Here is a 19,913-nt window from a genome sequence, read left to right as displayed (position 1 = left end):
TCTTTTGTTGTTTATCTCTATAGTGGAAGTCGTATCCAATAAACAGGGGAGAGAGAACTAACATTACAGAAACTTGAAGACATTCGGTTAGTTTTGAGATATGAACTAGTACACTACCACACAATGATTCACAAGTTAATGTTAATACAATAAAAGCAGCAAACCCTAGTCGAGAAAAGTAAAAAAAAAAAGGTCTCGCATGGAACTGGAACTGAGACAGGGAGCTGGTACTCTTGTCTTTATCAGAAACATGTGACCTTCAAACATTCATTGTCGAGCCAAGGTTTGAATGCATCATGGCGAGCAACTTTCTGAGGTAACAAAAAGAAACATCCAATTAATTCCATAGTGCAAACGATGGGTCACTTGTATAGTGATATGATCACACACACAGCATCTTTACTCTTTAAAACGATTGAAATAACAGGTTGCCATTTTACCGTTAAATAAAAGATAAAGCCACGCAACAGGTTCAGAGCTCTATAGCGGTCCTCTCCATATAAAGCTCTTTCGAACATCCTTTTGAACTCTGTGAAAACCAAAACTCAATATGAAGGTAAACAACATTCCCTAACTATCTATCTCATATAGAAGTTTGTTGTTTCCTGAAAGCAAGCAGAAGGTACACTTTTCATTTGGCAATAGAAGATAGCTAAGCAAAACATAACTTTCCAAGAACATGTGATATGGTTGGTATATAGCTAGCTAACCTGGATACTGATCGAGATATGAAGGTGTCTTTTGATTCGTTGTATAAGTAAAATCCCTTCCATCTAAAAGCTCCTTAGATTTGGTCAACCACTTACACACTGATGCTACATGTTCAAGCTCTTTGAACTCTTTTTCACTGTATGGTTTTTTAAGAACATTCATTATCTCCTTCCTAAACCAAGAACTGCATTGGTCACCTTCATCTTCGCTCTCTTCCTCCAGATCCTTACAACAGACCCAACAAAACATCATGTCAAAAGATCATTAAAAAAAAAGGCAAAAGCGAAGGTAAAATGAAGGTGATGTACTTACAACCACTTTATAACTTTTTGAGGCCACAAACGGAGAGACTTCTTCATCAAGAAACGGGCGATCATCAACCTCAATACTGTCGGAATCAGACAGAGACATTGCATCCACTTCCTCACGCTTCACTTGTATCTCCTTCTCAGGTTTACTACCACTTGAGCTCTTCCGCTTCTCCACTAACGATGTAAGATAGGATTTGTAACCCTCATCAGGTACCATCTCCGCTTCACGAATCTCCTTATCTCTAGCTTCAACATCGCGTTGCGAGTTTCTCCTCGCATGACTTGTTGCATCAACACTCTTATCACTCACTGGACTCTCTCTTCGCCTCAACACAAACTCCCTCGTCTTCTTGGTACTCGCTTGGACACGATGAGGAGTCCTCGACACAACAGCATTCTTCTTGGTCGCACCATCTACTCTGCTCTTCTGCTTACCTTTAAACTCGCGCTCGTCGTATCCTCCGTTATCTACTTCGTACCTAATACACCTCAGTGGATTATCACTCAAGTATGAGTTTCCATCGTCCATAAGACTATCAAACAGCTTCAGATACTGATGATCAATTTTGTTATCCCAATTATCATCACCACTAGCACCAGCAGCAGAAAAGGTCATTTGCATGTTGGAGGGATTAGCTTCCCCAGACTCAACTGAAACATCAGTATCCATCGTAACCTCGTTCAATTCACCACAGAGAACATCTTCATCGTCACTGTCTAAGTCGATCACGATAGGCTCCTTCTTCACAGGTTTCATAGCAGCAGCAGCAGCAGCAGCAGCACAGCTCTTCATGTTTCTCATCTTAAAACTCACAACACAATCAGATTCCTTAAACTGACACTTGATGGCAGAGTCCTGTATTAAAAAAAAAATGTGAGGGAAAACATTAAAACCGAAACGTTACATTGAAGATAATAGTCGGTGAACCACACAAACTCAAGACTCTTCTCGGGACTTATACATCTATAAACGGAGCAACACATTGATTGACTTACATAGTTACATTGCCATCTCTAGAAATTTTCTAAACAGTCAGTCAAATCAAAGAACGAGAGAAAGAACAGTAACTCTAATAAACTTCAATGGCTAGAAAGAGCAATTCACTGATCTCATCGAAGATCTCGCCATGGCTCCCACTGCACTCCAAGTGTCACAATCAGTGAGGTAGAGGGGTCAGTAAATAAAGCGCCAACTCGAGAAGAGAGCGTTTCCGCTTTTGTCGCTTCTCAATTATTACACAACCCTTTAATGTTTTCATTTTGGGCCGAATTGGGCTCCGATTTGGGCCTTCGTATTCTTTAACTATATAAAACAATTCTCTATCGTAAAATAACATCGTTGACCAAAAAAGTTTTAAAAGTATTTTTCATTTTATACAGTGGTGTGGAATTCGAGATGATATACTATAGTTTTGTTTATATTACACACATGATAACTATAATATTTGTCGTTTTTATTGTTTCCCCAGAAGAAAAATCAATTGGAATGAGTACGTACGTAACGATGTGGCCGGTGATAAATATCTAAAGTATGTGGACCATCCTAATGCCGCGTAACTCAAGAACATTACCGAACATTCCATACGTCAGAATCATATTACTACAGCACTCTACTACATAATACTAAATCTATCAAAATATCTAGTTATATTTATTCGGATTAGTGAGCTTCGCAATTGTAAAATCATCATCAACGATTATTGATCAGACCCGTTATTCAAAGTTAAATAAATTGAACAAAATAGTATTAGATCAGAACTAGACGAGTCATAGCTATACATTTTCCATAGACAATTAGATATATGTCATAGTTGACGAATAAATTCTATAAAAAAAATGAGAGAAATGTCGTTTTTAATGACTTTTCTTCTAGAAACGTCATTCCGAAAGAAAAAAATAACTGCAATTGTCATTTTCATAACCATCTTCTCCGAAGTTTCCCGCTTGGATCCATTCCGTCCACGAGTACACCTTCTCCGTCCGTACATGCTCATTTTCATTGATATATATGGTTGTTTATGTGTGTGTATGAAGTCTATAGACGATAAATCTTGAAAATTTATTCAGATACAGAGTACCCATTTCCACCAACCAAAAGGTCTAAAACTATCAGAAACAGAACCACCGAGAGATATGGATTGTTCATTCATAAGCATAACCGATCTCCAAAGAATGTTCCAAATGCTCGACAAGAACCAAGACGGTCTCGTGACCCTCGACGAGCTTCATTGGATTCTAGAGAGACTCGGCTGGTCCGAACACACTCCCGAAGAACTCGAACTTTTCGTTGGGAAAAAGAGCCTCGACTTAGAGGAATTCCTTCGGTTTTATGACGACGCCGTTTCTAATAGGAAGGAAACAAAGAGCAATAGTGTTGTTGATAATGACGATGATGCTATTGTGAGTGCGTTTAATGTGTTCGATGTGAACGGAGATGGTTATATTTCGTCGGAGGAGCTTCGAACGGTGTTGGAACGGCTCGGATTTGAGGAGGAGACAAAGAGTTGGGATTGTGGGAGGATGATTCGAGCTCATGACAAGAATCTTGATGGTGTTATTGATATTGAAGAGTTTAAGAACATGATGTTACATGTCCAATGATGCTTGCATATGTGTGTATAGTCCGGTGACATGTTTTGTGTGTTGTGTGTAAACTCCTTAAAAGTAAGTATATATGCTTATATGTTATGTGTTAATGTAAAATATATACATCTCTGTTACTTTTTTGCCAAATCATATGTTAAGTATAGCCCTCATGGTTGTGATTAAGTTGTAAGCAAGATTTGTGAATGTGCTGTAACACTCTATTCGGGTTCGAGCCTTAAAACAGGAGCATAGCCATGTAGAAAGTTTGACTTTATCTTTGACTCATACAGTTTACATTGTAGTTCGGTAATAGATGATCCGGTTATCTTATGCCATTAGTTGGAAAAGACTCCAAATTCGGGTCATGCAATATAGTATTAGTAGCTAATCTCTTCTGAACTAATTAGGTCAGCCAATAAAGTACATATAAGAAAATATGTAAATTATACCTTTGACAGTTGTTAAGAAGAGGCAAGGACTTGGAATATAAACCGAACAAGCATTATGGACTTGGCGTATAACATAATTTGAACAGTTATTTCATATGGAAGTTTCTATTGCTATTGGGCTTTTCTTATTTTCTTACCCAGGAAAGGTAAACCGGACAATACTTCGGTATACCTGGTTCCTATGGTACATCCGGTTTAGTAAACGAATCTATCTCCATGAAATCTTAAATTCAAAGGACTGTAAGTATCTATGGTGCTACAGAAGTTGATAAGCATAAGTATTTATGGTTTGAAGATGACACATGTTGCCATATTAATTGAATCTAGACCATGTGAGTAAACAAGTATTTATATATATGTAAGAGAAAGCTAAAGTTTTATCGAAAATTGGCAAAACCTTCATGATGCCAATATTAGCAAGTACATAGCATTTGATGTTATGCATATGTGATATGTACAGTTAATGAATACGTACATGTTGGGTGATGCAGAAATTCATTAAATATGCATGTCTTTTAAACTACCCGTATTTATCCACATTAAATCATCTCACCACCCACTGCCAATGTTCATAGCTCTCTGTGTTTCAAAACTTTTTTGGTGTACACACAACATTGTCACATGAATTACAAGAGTATGCTCTGTAACTTTGCTATTTTGATAGACAGTAGACCTCCCATTTATAACATTTTCGGCATGTACTTAGTTTTTGTTAGATCTCTTTGATTCAATAAAAAACTTTATAGCGTGCAAGTCATCAAAGTTAATTTGCATTTTTTTTTTTTTTTTTTTTTTTTGTTCAAACAGTTAATTTGCATTTTATCTTCACTTTTAATCCCTGAGTATGACTAGTCGGTACTCGTCACGGGGATCCTTACAAGTGTACAAGTTGTCTTTGTATATGTAACTTTTTTTCTTCTAATATTTCAAATTTATTAAATTAATATTGTTCTGATCTAGTGGATTATAAATTTAGAGGAATATAGAGTTAAGTCTTGTTCTCCCTATTCTAAGCTAGTTTGGGTTATATATAATGTGTCTTTTTTTTTGCTAAAGCTATATATATATAATGTGTTATTCATCTTGTATTCCTAAAGTTCAATGTCCACAATATACATTATAAGGATTTGAATATAGGTGGTGGTGATAAGCTAGCATTAGCTCAAACCTTGACGGTTGAATACCGGACTTATATCTATACTTTTTTTTCTGGAAAAAAATGCAATACCGATATTTTAGTTATAAATGTCACAAAAGTACAAGTTGCTCGACGGTAGCGACCAATCTTCCAAGATACAGTTGAGTAATGATAAACGTAAGCAAAACTAACATATCATGTGGACGTTGACACTAGAAATCAATGCTAACGTCAGCTAAACGAGCATGCATGGCTGTAATATGCATATAAGGGTTTCAACTAGCTTAAGATGCTTCTCTTAGTACCAAATGTGAAAATACTACTACATTATTATGCTGGAAAGACTATCCACAAAATAATTTGCCAATATGATTTGAGGTATCAAGTATCATATATATATATATAGTAGGATTATATGTGTAATTTAATATATGTTGTTTTGAAAATCAAATAGTAAAAGTAAACTAAAGTGTTGATCGGTTCAAAATTACATCTTAATTATAAAAGTTGGTTAATATATTTGTAGTATTATTCGAGAATTTCATATTTATTTAGTAAAATGTTGAGAATAAATGAGAATATATTATTTTTATTTAATGTTTGATTTTGTATAAAATAATTTGGATTGGTTTAGTTACTCATTTGTGGGTATATTGTGTTACATATTTCCGTTAAATTCAAGTATAACTATTTCTAATCTTATTCAACCAAATCATATTCATTGTATTCATTGCATTAGTTTGGTTTTCATCTTAGTTGTGTATATATATTTATGAATTGGCTATTTGTAAATACCTCATGAATATGTTAATTTTATAGTACATGGTAATTTGGAATATGTTATTATCACAAATAAAATTATAAAAATAAAATGATGATAGGTACGAAATTGCATAAAAATAATAATTGATACATTCGAAAAAGAAATATTAATTCTCTATTTTAATATCAAGATTATTTTTTCTAAAATTTCGTATTTATTAAATCAAATTATATATAAAAAGTAATTTCGGTTTAAGTTTATAAATATTTTCTTTATCATACATGTTATTTGAAAAATATAAAAGGGAACATAAAAAGATTAAATTAAATTTTATTCATTAAAGATATCTTAGTTTATGCTATTTAAATTATTTTGTAATAATATGAGAAATATATTGATTTAAATAAAATGTTTAATACTTTTAAAAAATATATTATATTGTTAAGATTATTTTTAAAAAGGGAAGATTTTTTTTTTAACTTTAAAATCAAGATTATTTTGTGAAATTTCCTTATTATGAATTGCACTTTAAATTTTCTTTATATAATAGGTTATTTGAAGAAAAAAGAAAAAAGAAACCTAAATAGAAAAGGAAAAATAAAATAAAATAAATGTTTAACAATGATAGTTAGATATATTTGATTCATTAAGGGTATCATCGTAATCAACTACCGTGAGAATTAACGTGAGTACGACACGTAAGAAACTGACTTCTCAAATAATATTATAGAAATAAACTTAGATTCTATTATGAATATAAATTTAGAAAGAAGGATCATTATTTTAGGTAACTCTAGCCTTCGACCGTATTCCAAACTAAAAATTTGTCGCCACAATCTTGGAAAACTATAGAGTGCTCGTTGGTCCTAACTTTATTAGATGACTCTCTCTTCAATCGATACACACCTCTATTTTTCTATAAAACTATTATTTCTCAAAAAAAAAAGACGTTTCTTTTTATATATTAGCCAAATTTAGTACTTGTTTAAGTTAAGAAACTAAAGAACATTTGTTTACTTCATTCCATCAAGCTGATTTTATGGGCCATATGTAATCAATTATAGTTGTAAAAAGAAAAAGACATAAACTCCAACACCTTCAAAACCTTTTCAAATATTTTATATATACCACATCTCGTGTCTTTGAACAAATCACGTACCAAAGCAAGACATTAGACCACATCAAAACAATGGATCTCTTACTTCCACACCCATCAAACTCAACTCCACTCACCGTCCTCGGCTTCTTAGACCGAGCCGCCTCCGTCTACGGCGACTGTCCATCCATCCTCCACACCACAAACACCGTCCACACTTGGTCCGAAACCCACAACCGTTGTCTCCGAATAGCCTCGGCTCTCACTTCCTCCTCCCTCGGCATTAACCAAGGCCAAGTCATCTCTGTCGTGGGCCCCAACGTCCCGTCCGTCTATGAGCTTCAGTTCGCTGTCCCAATGTCCGGAGCCATCTTAAACAACATCAACCCCCGCTTAGACGCACATGCACTCTCTGTCCTCCTGCGTCACAGTGAGTCCAAGCTCGTTTTCGTCGACCACAGCTCCATCTCACTAGTCCTCGAAGCAGTCTCGTTCTTGGGACAACATGATAAACCTCACCTCGTCCTCCTCAACGATGATGATGATTCTTCCGCTGTTTCATCAGCCGCATCGGATTTTCTTGACACGTACGAAGGGATCATGGAGAGAGGAGATTCAAGATTCAAGTGGATCCGTCCACAAAATGAATGGAAACCTATGATACTCAACTACACGTCCGGAACGACGTCGTCTCCCAAAGGAGTGGTGCTTAGCCATAGAGCAATTTTCATGCTCACTGTTAGCTCCATGCTTGACTGGTCCTTTCCAAACCGTCCGGTTTACCTCTGGACTTTACCGATGTTCCACGCTAATGGCTGGGGTTACACGTGGGGAACCGCTGCCGTTGGAGCCACCAACGTTTGCACAAGGAGAGTTGACGCGCCAACTATATATGACTTGATCGATAAGCATAACGTGACTCACATGTGTGCTGCACCGATGATTCTCAACATGCTCACTAACTACCCTTCCCGTAAAACACTCAAGAGCCCGGTTCAGGTATATACATCCTGGTTTTATTTCCGGTTTTGTTTATGATATAAGCTCACTTTGTTATTCACTTAGGTTTTATATTTTATTCAAGCTGAAAATAAACTAATTTCTAAACAGTAATAAATCGGTTTTAAAAGAAACAAATATTTTAAAACAGTTTTTCAAAAAAAAAAAAGTCATATGTTTAGTGGCTAGGCTTCTACAAAACGTCAAACTAGCACTTAATGATTTCTTATAGCTATCAATTCAATCGCATTTAAATTTTGAGGGATGTGACACGATTGGATCAGGTGATGACGGCTGGAGCTCCACCTCCCGCAGCCATCATCTCTCGAGCAGAGTCCCTCGGTTTCAACGTCGGTCACGGTTATGGTTTAACCGAGACAGGAGGCCCTGTTATCTCATGTGCTTGGAAGCCTGAGTGGGATCGTCTTGATCCCTTGGAGCGAGCTAGACTGAAGTCAAGACAAGGAGTAAGAACCGTTGGATTTGCTGAAGTCGACGTTAGGGACAAGAGAACGGGTAAAAGTGTAAAGCACGACGGAGTTTCAGTAGGAGAGATTGTGTTAAAAGGAGGATCGGTTATGCTCGGTTACTACAAAGACCCTGAAGGAACCGCGGCGTGTATGAGAGAGGACGGATGGTTCTATACAGGAGATGTGGGGGTTATACACGAAGACGGTTACTTGGAGGTTAAAGACAGGTCGAAGGATGTGATCATATGCGGAGGAGAGAACATAAGCAGCGCGGAGGTTGAGACTGTTCTGTACACTAACCCGGTGGTGAAGGAAGCCGCGGTGGTGGCTAAACCGGATAAGATGTGGGGAGAGACACCGTGTGCTTTTGTGAGCTTGAAGTATGGTAATAATGGTGGTGATGGGTCGGTGACTGAGAGGGAGATAAGGGAGTTCTGTAAGACCAAGTTACCTAAGTATATGGTTCCGAGGAAAGTGATCTTTCAGGAGGAGCTTCCAAAGACATCTACTGGAAAAATTCAGAAGTTCCTTCTCAGACAAATGGCTAAGTCCTTGCCTTGATTGATGATCTGGTTTGAGTTATTGAGACTATGAAGAAACTATGAGACGAAAAAAATAAAGAGTATCTATCGTTTGTGATGTATTAATGTATATCCTTGAGAGGGGATTAGTTTCTAAGTTTGATGTAACATATGCTTGCTTTTTATTGTAATGAGATTTGCTAAGAAAGAGTGAGTTTACAAGTTAATAACCCTCTTAACCTCATTAATACAAAGTCAAAGTGTGGTTCCTTTAGTTTTCCTTGTCCTGCCCTAATGAATGTACTTCCTTTGCGATCAATTTTGTGGCCTATACAGATTCTACCTTATGTTGATAGTCAATGGACTTTTCTATAAATCTTAAAAGCACTGTGTAAAAAGGACATTATCTTTATTCAAATCCACTTGTTAAATTAAATTGTTTTACGTCTCAACAGCTAAGTTCTAAAACCAAGCAAACCCAAGAGACAATGAGATCGATTTCAGACAAGAGTGTGATCTTCGAACCAATCACAGAACCACTCTATGAATCAGACAGAAAAAAAAGAAAAAACGAAGAAAACGACTTTCTATATCTAAGAAACCTCTTACCTTCGGGGAATCGAACAGTCAATGGTTGTTTCCGGATCGAAGGTAAGATCCAAGTGACTCTTTTTTTAACAGAAGATCCAAGTGATTCTAATTTCGAAACTTTACGGTTCCGCTACTTTAATTGATCAACCTCGTAATCGTTAGCTTCCTCTGCTTCGTCAATCTCTCTCGTCTTCTGCTTATTTGAAATCTTTGGTCGGAAGAAAACAACGATCACGATTCCTATACACGGGCCGAGATAATTATAACCTTTTGGGCCTTTATTGTTATCGGCTTCTTTTTCTTGTCAATGTTATGGGCTTCTTCTAAATTACTACGATCCACCGAACGAAATATAATGCAGTAGTTTAGGGTCATCATTAATTCATTATGTCGGTTAGCTGGGTTCATTCCATACATAACCATAACATCATAAAATATAGGAGTTGTTACATGGAAAATTTAATATGAGAACTTAAGTTTGACAATCCCACATACACTACTATATTCAATTTTATGAAAATTCATGCATCAAGATATTTACATAACTCTGTCGAAGATCTATTCACACCGCATGTTTTGTTTTCTTTTGAACACTTTTATTCATTGCATGTTTTGCTATCTATTCATCTCATACCTTGAATCATTAGAGTTTAAAACAATCAAAGCGTGAATCCCCGTTCCGAGATAACGACCATGATCCTAGTAAGTCAGGTCCGTTATTCCAATACTATTTTTTGGATAAAATTTCAAGACTTTTAAAGATGTAGATAGGCATGCTATATCGAATGTTCCACAGCTAAAATAATAATATAGAAAATGGAGATTTGAAACACAAGATATTTTCATATGATATGGAATATTTGATTTAGACTAGACTGAGGAAAGCAACCTCATCGACTAAAATGATTTGTTAAGTAAGTCTTTAATATTCCACTTTTGTTTTTTCGTCTCCTCTTACCGCGACACCGTTTCAAATGAATTGTTGATATATAAATTATACATGATGTGTTGTTAGTAATTAACTAAATTGTTGCAAACCATAGAGATAATGGAGTAATTAAGAAGCTAAGTTGGATCGTTTTGATAACCTCTCATTCTTTTTTTGCGCCTAATACTATTAAACGTAACAAGTAACAACGCACATGATTTCTATTTTCTTTCATCTGTATATCATCTTTTGATCAGAGATATCAGATAGTCTCTGAATTGAAGTTTTTAAAACATTGCTTCATAACGAATCTTACACTATTAAATCTGGGCTCGTGGTTCATGTGGTGAAGCTATGTATTGATAATTTAGTAGTAATGGAATGTAACTTTTCATCATAAAATATACAAACGGCCAATAGGTAAAGGTAGAGAAACAGAGTGCGGCCAATCCATATCGTGCCTAACTCGGAAAAGAAGAAGTGGCTTTAATCAGTATCTCAATTAGTTAAATCCTTAATTGCAGCATAATTGGTTCTATCTCAATATAATTAAAGAGGCCACGTGGGGGAAAATAACAAGATTAACAAAACAAGAATATTTATATATTAATATATTCATATTATTAGCTTGTAGGATAAGTCTCATCGACTGATAAATTGGGGAGTGTGTGTGCACACAATTAAGACGATAAGAGAGAAGAAGACATAGATAAGTAAAGATCGATGAGCTCAGTAGCAAAAGCGGTGGCGGTAGAGGATGGAGAGTGGCGGCGACGACGCTTGTGGCCGAAACAAGGGAGTGTGTTCCCAAAAGAGAGGAAGTTGGTGAAGACAATGATCCTGGAGGCTTTTCTTCCATCTCGACTTTCTTTCGACTCCAAGCAGACAGTAGAGCCGCCGCGTATCAAGCGCGTGCAGTCTACTCTCCGGTAGCCTTCAAATGATATTTTGTTGTACCTTAGAAAGTATTTGGATTGTAAACGATAACAAGTTCAAGTAGTATTTTCCCGTCATGTGTTTGTGTGTCTCTATTGTGACATAGTTTGTGTGTTATATGGCTTCTTTAAGACATAGATTCGTGTGTTGTTAATTTTGCTAGTTTCTTTATGTATCCGTGTTAATTTAAAATCTATAGTTTGCTACATATAACATTTAAGATGCATGTCTTTAAATTGTTTTCATTCAAATTGTGAGTTAGAAACGATTTATAAGCTTCAAACTATATAAACTACAAAACCAATGAATGGTCACTTTTAACTGATGGTTCATAACATTTTTAAACCTTTTAGCAAAAAGTTTTTTTAACTGCAACACGTTAAAAAAAAAATCTTGAACAAAGTAAACGACGAAAACATTTGTTTAGTTAGTACTTAGTAGTATTCGGTTGGCTTATTAAGTGTTTAGTGTAAGCTTTCAATTAAGAAATAGATAAGTAGCTGGTAAGGTGATGTTCTTGTGGTAGTCTCTTCAGAAGATGATAAGAACGGACCGTACGCTTTTAAGTCCAGACCCTCACTTCTTATAGTCAAGGAATGTAAGGTTACTCTCAAAGCCAAGTTAATTGGTTTGGATCGTGCGCTTTTGCCTGCTATTTCTCGTAGGCTCCAGCAATCTTCATCGGCGAATGAGTCTTATTTGCAGCTGTGGTTCCGCTACTTCGATGCCTAAGTCGCAGTCTCTTTCGATCTCACGTCTCTCCTGCTCATCAGACTCTGCTTCACAAGTGTTTCTTCTTTTATGATCCCTTAACATAGTACTATTTTCCTCTGTTTTAGTTTTTATTTCAAACAAGTGTATTCGAAAACAGTATCTCATTTTGGAATGGAAAAAAAAAAAAAAAAAAAAAGAACGGACCATACGAGATTATTTTTATAAACCAATAGCACTATCTTTTTAATTATAAAGGAGTATCCTGATTTCTATCCAAATGAATTTAGACTAGCCACGTATTAACAATCTACATTTTTGGTTTACGTATTGGTTTCATATTCTTTTTTTTTGATAAAGAAAACATTTTTTTCTAATTTCGGCAAGAGACCTTTTTCTATTTTTTGGTTTCATATTCTTGCCGATGCCAAAAGTTTTATATTTCGGTGGTGAGGATTTAAACTCTATTGATTTTACCGTATTAGATTTGACAGTCAAATTAATCACCACTATACTACAAGCACCGGTTAACCAACAACACGACTTAAATGGTCCACGTCTATAAACAATATCATTTAAAATCGACAGTTAATAAAGAAAAAAATATATATACGGGGACGAAAGGCAGGAAGAAATATAATTCTGGTGTATCAAAATGACAATATTATGCATATGCCATATTGACTCTACTGCTTGGTTGAAAGACTATGGTCTGGACTCTGGATCCACAAACCATCGTCACACTTCTTAGTTACTCCCTTCGTTTCGAATTACTTATCGTTATAGGGGAAATTTTTTGTTTCAAAATAAGTGTCGTTTTCGGTTTTTAATGCAAAATTTATTGACAATATTTTCTATTCTATTTTTCTATTGGTTGATATATGGTTAGATGTATTGGTAATAGTATTTTTATTTTTGAAATCTGTAAAATTAAATATTTTTTTAATCTGTGTATATAAGGTTAGAACGACAAATAATATGAAGCGGAAGGAGTATTTAACACGCACATATATAGCTCAGTTACTAGTTGTAACTGATGTCGTAAATTCTGGTCTCTAAAGAAAATTATGCCGTCTGAAAAAATAGATTGTACATTTTTTTTTGCTAAACTAAAATAGATTGTACTTCCAAAGTTACAACACTCCCTGATTGTTTTTCATACCAATACTCACGGTGTCGTTTTTTCTTTGACTATTTTTTTTTATTATTTTGATATTGATAACGAATTTACATAAGCCTCCTCCTTTTGCTGATTGGACACAAATATCCTAACTTAATCTCTACGTTGGTGGCTCCCGGCCCCCTCAAATGAACATATACTTTCTATTGAATCTAAAAATTAAGTTATATAAATTAATTGGAATATCAGATATGATATGCCACGTATGATTTTATATCATTTTAATGCACATTTGTGAAAATATCTTTCTCACAAAATAAAAATTAAATGAATAAAAGCCTGGCGTTACTAAATCAACATATTTTCTATTAAGTTTAATTAAGAAGTACTTAATTAAACTGGGTCATAAAAATTAAATGAATAAAAGCCTGGCGTTACTAAATCAACATATCAATACTATTAAATCAGGATCTTTTTTTTAGATTTACCCTCACTTTTCCATGGAATATTACTTTTCATGCTATCATGGATTTGCTTAATATTTAAAAGCTCATTAAGGGTAAAATAAGAAATAAAAAAAGACCAACTAAACTACCCACATAGCTAACGACATAGAATATATCTCCAAGAAATCAGTCAATACAATAACTCTATTCTTATTTTTCTATTTCATTTCATAACACATATATTTGGCTTTCTTTACTATCCCAATCCAAGTCATCGTCGTCAAACCATATCATCATCAACCCAATCACATTCAACGCATCATCATTTAGCTCTGCATTGGAAATATGCAACAAAATTATCAATATAGCAAATAGCATGTTTTAAATACTATCAAATATTAACAAAAGAATAAAACAGAGAGATGCTTTTATATAAGGGAAATTAGGCCTCTTACCAACACATTATCTGTTATTGAGCAATATACCAAAAACTACTATTCGTTCACTGTACAAATTCGAATATGACTCTGATGCCCCTACATAATAAACAATACATAATAAACAACAGAAACAAATAGAATATTAGGCAAAATCTTACAGGGAGATTCACAAAGATCTTTTTTTTCTTATCTATATCTTTGTGTCAGCTAAAAAAATTAGAGAAATCTAGATTTTCAACCAAAGTTTTCAAAATTGAAATTATAATATTTCTTGCTATCGCATCTCAAAAATCATGTCTCTCTTCTATTCTAATAGGAAACAACTTTCTTTTGGGTGTTCATCTACTGAAGTTTTGAGAAAAGAGAAACCCCGGAAATAAGTACAGTCTTCACTTTAGTGGGTTGTGAATCTACGGCTGTTGAGTCCTCGCCGCTTTCTGCTTCTGCGCCAACAACTTCTGTGGCAGAGACTTCGCTCGCTCCTGGTTTCAATTTCATCCGACTGACGAGGAACTTGTGAACTATTACCTCAAGAGAAAGGTTCTGGGTAAAACTGTAAGCCTCGGTGCAATTGGGATAGTTAATATCTACAAGAATGAGCTTTAACACTTAGCAAGTTCTCTGGGGTTCTTTATCTTTATCTTTCTAATGTATCTGTGTAATTTGGATTTCTTTATGAGATCTGTGAGTTCTTGCCAATTCGGGAAAAAAGTTTAGCTTTATGTGACTAATGTTTGAGTTTAATCACACTTGTAAAAGTTTAGGGCTGCTTATTTTACGAAAGTTAAATGGTATAAGCAACAACTTATATAATAAATCAATTTTATTACGTGATAATATATTACATAATTGGTTACAAGAAAGTTTAACAAGCCAAAAGAGAAAGAAAATCATGCTAAACTTTCTTATAACCGGTAAACCCATCCCTCATCGGTCACAAGAACATTTCATTTCTGTAACAAGTTTCCATATTTTCTAACCAAACAAGGGCGATATACGGCTGTTTGAGTTTAATCACATTTGCAAAAGCTTAGAAATGCTTATCTTACAAAAGTTAAATGGTATAGATAATAACTTGACGATAAAACAATTTCATTACATGATAATTTATTACATCATTGGTTACAAGAAAGTTTAACATACCAACAGGAAAGTGAACAATGCTAAAAATATTTTAACCGGTCTTGTAAAAATAATCCCTGGCTACAAGAAAGATTATCCAACCAAAAATAATCTTAACCAGACTAAACTTTTCTGTAACCGAGGAATATACCCAGAAGACATTCTTTCTTAAATAACTATATACATCTAAACTTTTTTATAACCGGTTAAATGTTCTTATAGCTGGTTTTGTAAAAGTCATCCCTCATCGGTTACAATAACGTTTCATTGCTATAACAAGTTTCCGTATTTTCTAACCAAACGGGTGATATACTGCAGTTTGAGTTTAATGACATTTGCAAAAGCTTGGAGATGCTTATCTTGAAAAAGTTAAATGGTATAGGCAACAACTCAAAATAAAATAATTTCATTACACGATAATTTATTACATCATTGGTTACATTCAAGTTTAACAAGCCAACAGAAAAACAAACAATGCTAATATTTTTTATACCCGGTTTTGTATATAATTACTCGGTTACAAGAAAGATCATCAAACCAAAAATAATCTTAACCATGTTAAACTTTTCCGTAACCAAGGACCATACCCAAAATACATTCTTGCTTAAATAACTATATGCATCTATATCACAATAGAAAAGCTAAGTCAGCTCTTGGATTTAAAATCTCCACATTCACCATTGGTCCTATTCCCTTCATATGACTTTTCTTTTCCCTATACAGTTGAGTTGTTTCCAATGTTTTTGGTCCAAGGATGCCATTCTTCAATCACGTTTTTCTTCCACTTCCCTCGTCAAAAACAGACGCATTGACTCTTCTCCTTCAAAACATTGACCAAAACTGTAAAAACTAAGATTATAGTGTGACTCAGAAAGGCGTACTAATTTAACAAAATTTAAACAAGCTTTTATAAGCAAATTCAAGAAGATAGAGAGACCTCTTAGTGGTCAACAAGCAAATTCAATAAGATACAGACGTGGGGAAGAATAAGATTCCAATTAAAAAAATTTATATAAATTTATCTAGAGCTTGAAGCTTTTTCCTTTTGCCAGAATCAGTATGTTGTCCTCTCATCTTCTTGACAGTAGGTGAGATTACCTGTCCGCCGCAGCCACCACCTCATGTACTCATGGAAAAAGAACCAGATGAAGTAATAAATGATGGATTGATTTGGAACTCATGATCTTCTTCAATTTTGTTTTGATTCATTAGAGAAAAATAACAGAGAAAGAAGATGAAGAAAAAGACATCGACAATGAAAAAAGATGTGGTTCTGATTTAATTATGATTATATCTTTTACCAAGATAAGTTCTGCAAATCTAACCCAAATATTTTTTATAATCTTTCCAAATCTTTATAAATCCTGTTGTCAGCCTATAAATAAGTGTATGTCATCTAGGTTTTAGAAACCACTTCGTCGAGTATTCAGGGTAGTTGCGTCTTTCACCATAACGGTTGATCTCACGCGCATCAAAATTTTACTGTTATTGGCGAATCCCTAATTTCGTCATTTTCCTTTGTTTTTAAGCAAATTATCCCTTTATATAATTTGTATATATTACTTATATTGTAAGTTTAATATATGACCAACACATTTTCATTTTGCCTATGTTATAAACACCTTATCTTTTCGGTAAGGTTGCATTCATGTAATTTAATAACTTTTTATTTAAAATTTAAATATATTCTATTTCTACAAAAACAAAAGAATTCTTAAGATCTTAAATATTATTTAATCATGTTGATCTTTTAATTATATTTAGTTCTATTATTAATATTTTATGAGTACATTTTTATGGGTTTTCCAACAAACATATAAAATACTTATCAAATATTATATAGTAATATATATTTTTGGTAGGAATTATATAGTAATATATTAGTTATGAAAATAAATATATAAAACTAAATTTAAGTATTTTCTAAATGTTTCTTAAACATAAAATATATACATATCCAAAATATTATTTGATGTTTTATATCATTTAACATACAAAATGTCAAAAATAATTTAGATTATTTATTTATATGTGTAATATGAATGATAAAATTAAACTTTAAATCCAAAGTAAACCAAACGAAAACATTATTAATAAATTTTCGATAACAAAACTAAAAAACCTAACTTCTTTACTAAAAGTTATACAAAACAGATTTTAAAAATATAATTAAAAACTTAAATAAAAAAATAGAAATTATCTATTGGTTCAACAAGTGGTTCAGGTAACCAGGTTCCAAGTTTTTAGTGATTCTTTGATTTTTAAAATATTAGTTTTTAACAAAACCCAACCTGATTTATTTTGGGTCATCCGGTTTACCGGTTCAATCGCGAATCAGGGTCGGGTTTCAAAATAGTGAGTACGAGACTTTAATTTTTAGGTCGATTCCAGATCAGGTTTTTTGAGTATGAATATTCTTGACTAATTATGTTTGGTAACTAATAAAAAATATAATATGTTGTAAACTTATGAATACAATTTAAAAATAATTTTTGAAATGGATATGGCAAAGTGTATAATTATGCAATTGACATATTTAAATGTTACCAAAATGTATTAAATTAAATTAATATAATTACAAATATAATTACAGAAAACATAAATATAAAAATTAAATCTCCCAAAAAAATGAAAACAAAAATATACCCGTCCTTTTTTAAAGGACGGGTCAGAATCTAGTTTTCTATTAAGTTTAATTAAGAAGCACGAAATTAATTATTTTGAGAATAAAATCATGCATGTATGTTGTGTCGTCTTAGTTATCATTGACTCTTGGCAAAGAATGTCAACTGCGCCATGAACTACCCTTTACCAGATCATTTATTTATAATCGAAGTCATAAATAAGTACAGTTTAATATTCAAGAGAATTCATATATACTATTACACATTACGCGTTATGTAACAGATCGCACCATTTATTTTCATGAAAGTATTTTTTGTAAGGCTCAAATTCAGAGTTATGTATCTTTTTTTACTGTTCAAGAAATTTGATTGATTCTTAATTTTATTATGTAATACAAATAGGAGATATAATGCAACTTCTACAGAAAGTTGTCTAGGTTGACAACATTATCTTGTTTGTTTCTCTTTTTGTTTTTATTATCTTATTTTTCTTGTTGAAATATATTAAAGTGGACAACAACTTTATAAAGAAAAAGAAAAAACAACACAAATATAGAAAAGCCAATGATTGTAGTCATCCTGGCTCGATTGACATAAGATCACTGTAAAGCGAAGTCAACTAAGCTATGGTTCCACACATGCTCTTTGACAAAAAAGTGGTTTCACACATGCACTTACTAATTCAATAAAGTTCGGTGCCTCTGTTTATAAGATTATAATTAAGAATCTATTTATATAGTGGTCATCGTGAAAAAGATTGGGATTTGAATATGTAATCAGAATCCAATTTTAGTAGGAAAAGAAAATATACAAATTTAACAAGAATCAAGTTTTCCTAAAAAGTAAGCCATGAATTACATTACGGATTAACTCTTTTTCTTATGTTTAAATCATAGATTAACGTTAACAGCGAACACATATATCATATATGGTATGAAGTATAGCTATAAAACACAAGTATATATGATCCGTGCAAGACTGACAGTTCATACATATTTTTTTTCATTTCAAGTCATATATTATGTATGCATTTGGTGTTGAACTTTATGTGTGGTTCATTATACTCTCGGTTCCATGTACTAAATATTAATGGAAAATCCTTAGTTCCCAAGTTGGTGCCTCTTCGTCATGTCTAATAAATACATATTAGGATAAGACCCGCACCTTGCGCGGGATGAAGTTGTTATTTTTTATTATGTTTTGGAGAATGAAACAACAGTTCGGTTTCATTTGGATTAGGGATGTTCAATCCGGATATCGGGTAGGTTTCGGTTGGTTTGGTTTTTTCGGTATTTCGGTTAATAAAATATAATTGCTATTCTAAATCCATATTTACTTCGGTTCGATTTGGTTTACATCGATTTTCAGTTTATTCGGTTTTATACCAAAAAAAAATAATTATTTACTTTGAGATCATATTATATATTTAAATAAAAGAATAAAAATAAAAAATGCTTCGATCATCTAATAAAATAATCAAATCTAGAATTAATATCCAAACTCTAAATTTTGAAATAAAAATTAAAAAAAAACAAAACAGAAGCATGAAATAAAAACTTTTCTATTCTTCCATATTTAATGTGATTGTTTAATATCTTTTAATAATATAAAATAATAAAAGAACTAAGGGGGGGTATTGAAACTAAAATTTGTGTGGAGTTTTAGAATTTTACAAGCTAAGAGGTTTCTTAAAGTTGAGTAGATCTGATGAATTCGTGCCAAAAATTTTGTATAAATTATCATTGATTGTTATTGATTATCATGAATTTCCATATATGACTTTCTTTCTCCAAAACTTTCCTTCTAATACATATATGTGTGTGTGTTTTCTAAAAAAACACTTTTTGTGAAATATTGTTATTTGATACTAAAGTAAAATTTTGCTTTATAATAATGATAGTCTTGCTTAATTTTTATTTATATTCTTATGTTTAATATATATATATATATG

At 33.2% G+C, this 19,913-nt stretch overlaps 4 protein-coding genes across 5 annotated transcripts; 3 read left to right on the top strand and 1 right to left on the bottom strand.

The window, feature by feature from the left end:
• Positions 1-20: 20 nt before the first annotated feature.
• LOC108862933 (uncharacterized) lies at positions 21-2,244 on the bottom strand. 2 transcript variants are annotated; one of them, XM_057009941.1, is made up of 5 exons: positions 2,092-2,244; positions 1,024-1,878; positions 711-936; positions 441-529; positions 21-311 (listed from the first exon to the last, which is right to left on the bottom strand). In XM_057009941.1, the coding sequence occupies exons 2-5, from the start codon at positions 1,822-1,824 to the stop codon at positions 243-245; spliced, it is 1,185 nt and encodes a 394-aa protein (XP_056865921.1). In that variant the 5' UTR covers positions 1,825-1,878; positions 2,092-2,244; the 3' UTR covers positions 21-242. The 2 variants fall into 2 exon arrangements, with proteins under 2 accessions (XP_056865921.1, XP_018492710.1); XM_018637208.2 differs by having other exon boundaries at positions 2,019-2,238.
• Positions 2,245-3,019: 775 nt separating this feature from the next.
• Positions 3,020-3,779, top strand: LOC108851888 (probable calcium-binding protein CML44). The gene has a single exon (XM_018625366.2). The coding sequence runs from the start codon at positions 3,156-3,158 to the stop codon at positions 3,621-3,623; it is 468 nt and encodes a 155-aa protein (XP_018480868.1). The 5' UTR covers positions 3,020-3,155; the 3' UTR covers positions 3,624-3,779.
• Positions 3,780-7,067: 3,288 nt separating this feature from the next.
• On the top strand, positions 7,068-9,274 carry LOC108812153 (probable acyl-activating enzyme 9). The gene is made up of 2 exons (XM_018584364.2): positions 7,068-8,053; positions 8,338-9,274. Exons 1-2 carry the CDS (start codon positions 7,148-7,150, stop codon positions 9,082-9,084), a joined length of 1,653 nt encoding a protein of 550 aa, XP_018439866.2. The 5' UTR covers positions 7,068-7,147; the 3' UTR covers positions 9,085-9,274.
• A 1,933-nt stretch (positions 9,275-11,207) lies between these two features.
• On the top strand, positions 11,208-11,714 carry LOC108812240 (uncharacterized). The gene has a single exon (XM_018584478.2). It carries the CDS (start codon positions 11,287-11,289, stop codon positions 11,494-11,496), a length of 210 nt encoding a protein of 69 aa, XP_018439980.1. The 5' UTR covers positions 11,208-11,286; the 3' UTR covers positions 11,497-11,714.
• Positions 11,715-19,913: the final 8,199 nt, after the last annotated feature.

Source organism: Raphanus sativus, chromosome 1, assembly GCF_000801105.2.
Source record: "Raphanus sativus cultivar WK10039 chromosome 1, ASM80110v3, whole genome shotgun sequence".
Taxonomy (NCBI): domain Eukaryota; kingdom Viridiplantae; phylum Streptophyta; class Magnoliopsida; order Brassicales; family Brassicaceae; genus Raphanus; species Raphanus sativus.
This window is presented reverse-complemented; position numbering and strand designations above follow the sequence as displayed.

Coding starts and splice junctions, on each gene's coding strand:
- LOC108812240 (XM_018584478.2), top strand. CDS start 11,287: ATGAGCTCAGTAGCAAAAGCGGTGGCGGTAGAGGATGGAGAGTGGCGG.
- LOC108812153 (XM_018584364.2), top strand. CDS start 7,148: ATGGATCTCTTACTTCCACACCCATCAAACTCAACTCCACTCACCGTC. Junction 8,054..8,337: donor CACTCAAGAGCCCGGTTCAG/GTATATACATCC, acceptor CGATTGGATCAG/GTGATGACGGCTGGAGCTCC.
- LOC108851888 (XM_018625366.2), top strand. CDS start 3,156: ATGGATTGTTCATTCATAAGCATAACCGATCTCCAAAGAATGTTCCAA.
- LOC108862933 (XM_057009941.1), bottom strand. CDS start 1,824: ATGAGAAACATGAAGAGCTGTGCTGCTGCTGCTGCTGCTGCTGCTATG. Junction 530..710: donor ATATCTCGATCAGTATCCAG/GTTAGCTAGCTA, acceptor TGGTTTTCACAG/AGTTCAAAAGGATGTTCGAA. Junction 312..440: donor GCTTTATCTTTTATTTAACG/GTAAAATGGCAA, acceptor TTGTTACCTCAG/AAAGTTGCTCGCCATGATGC.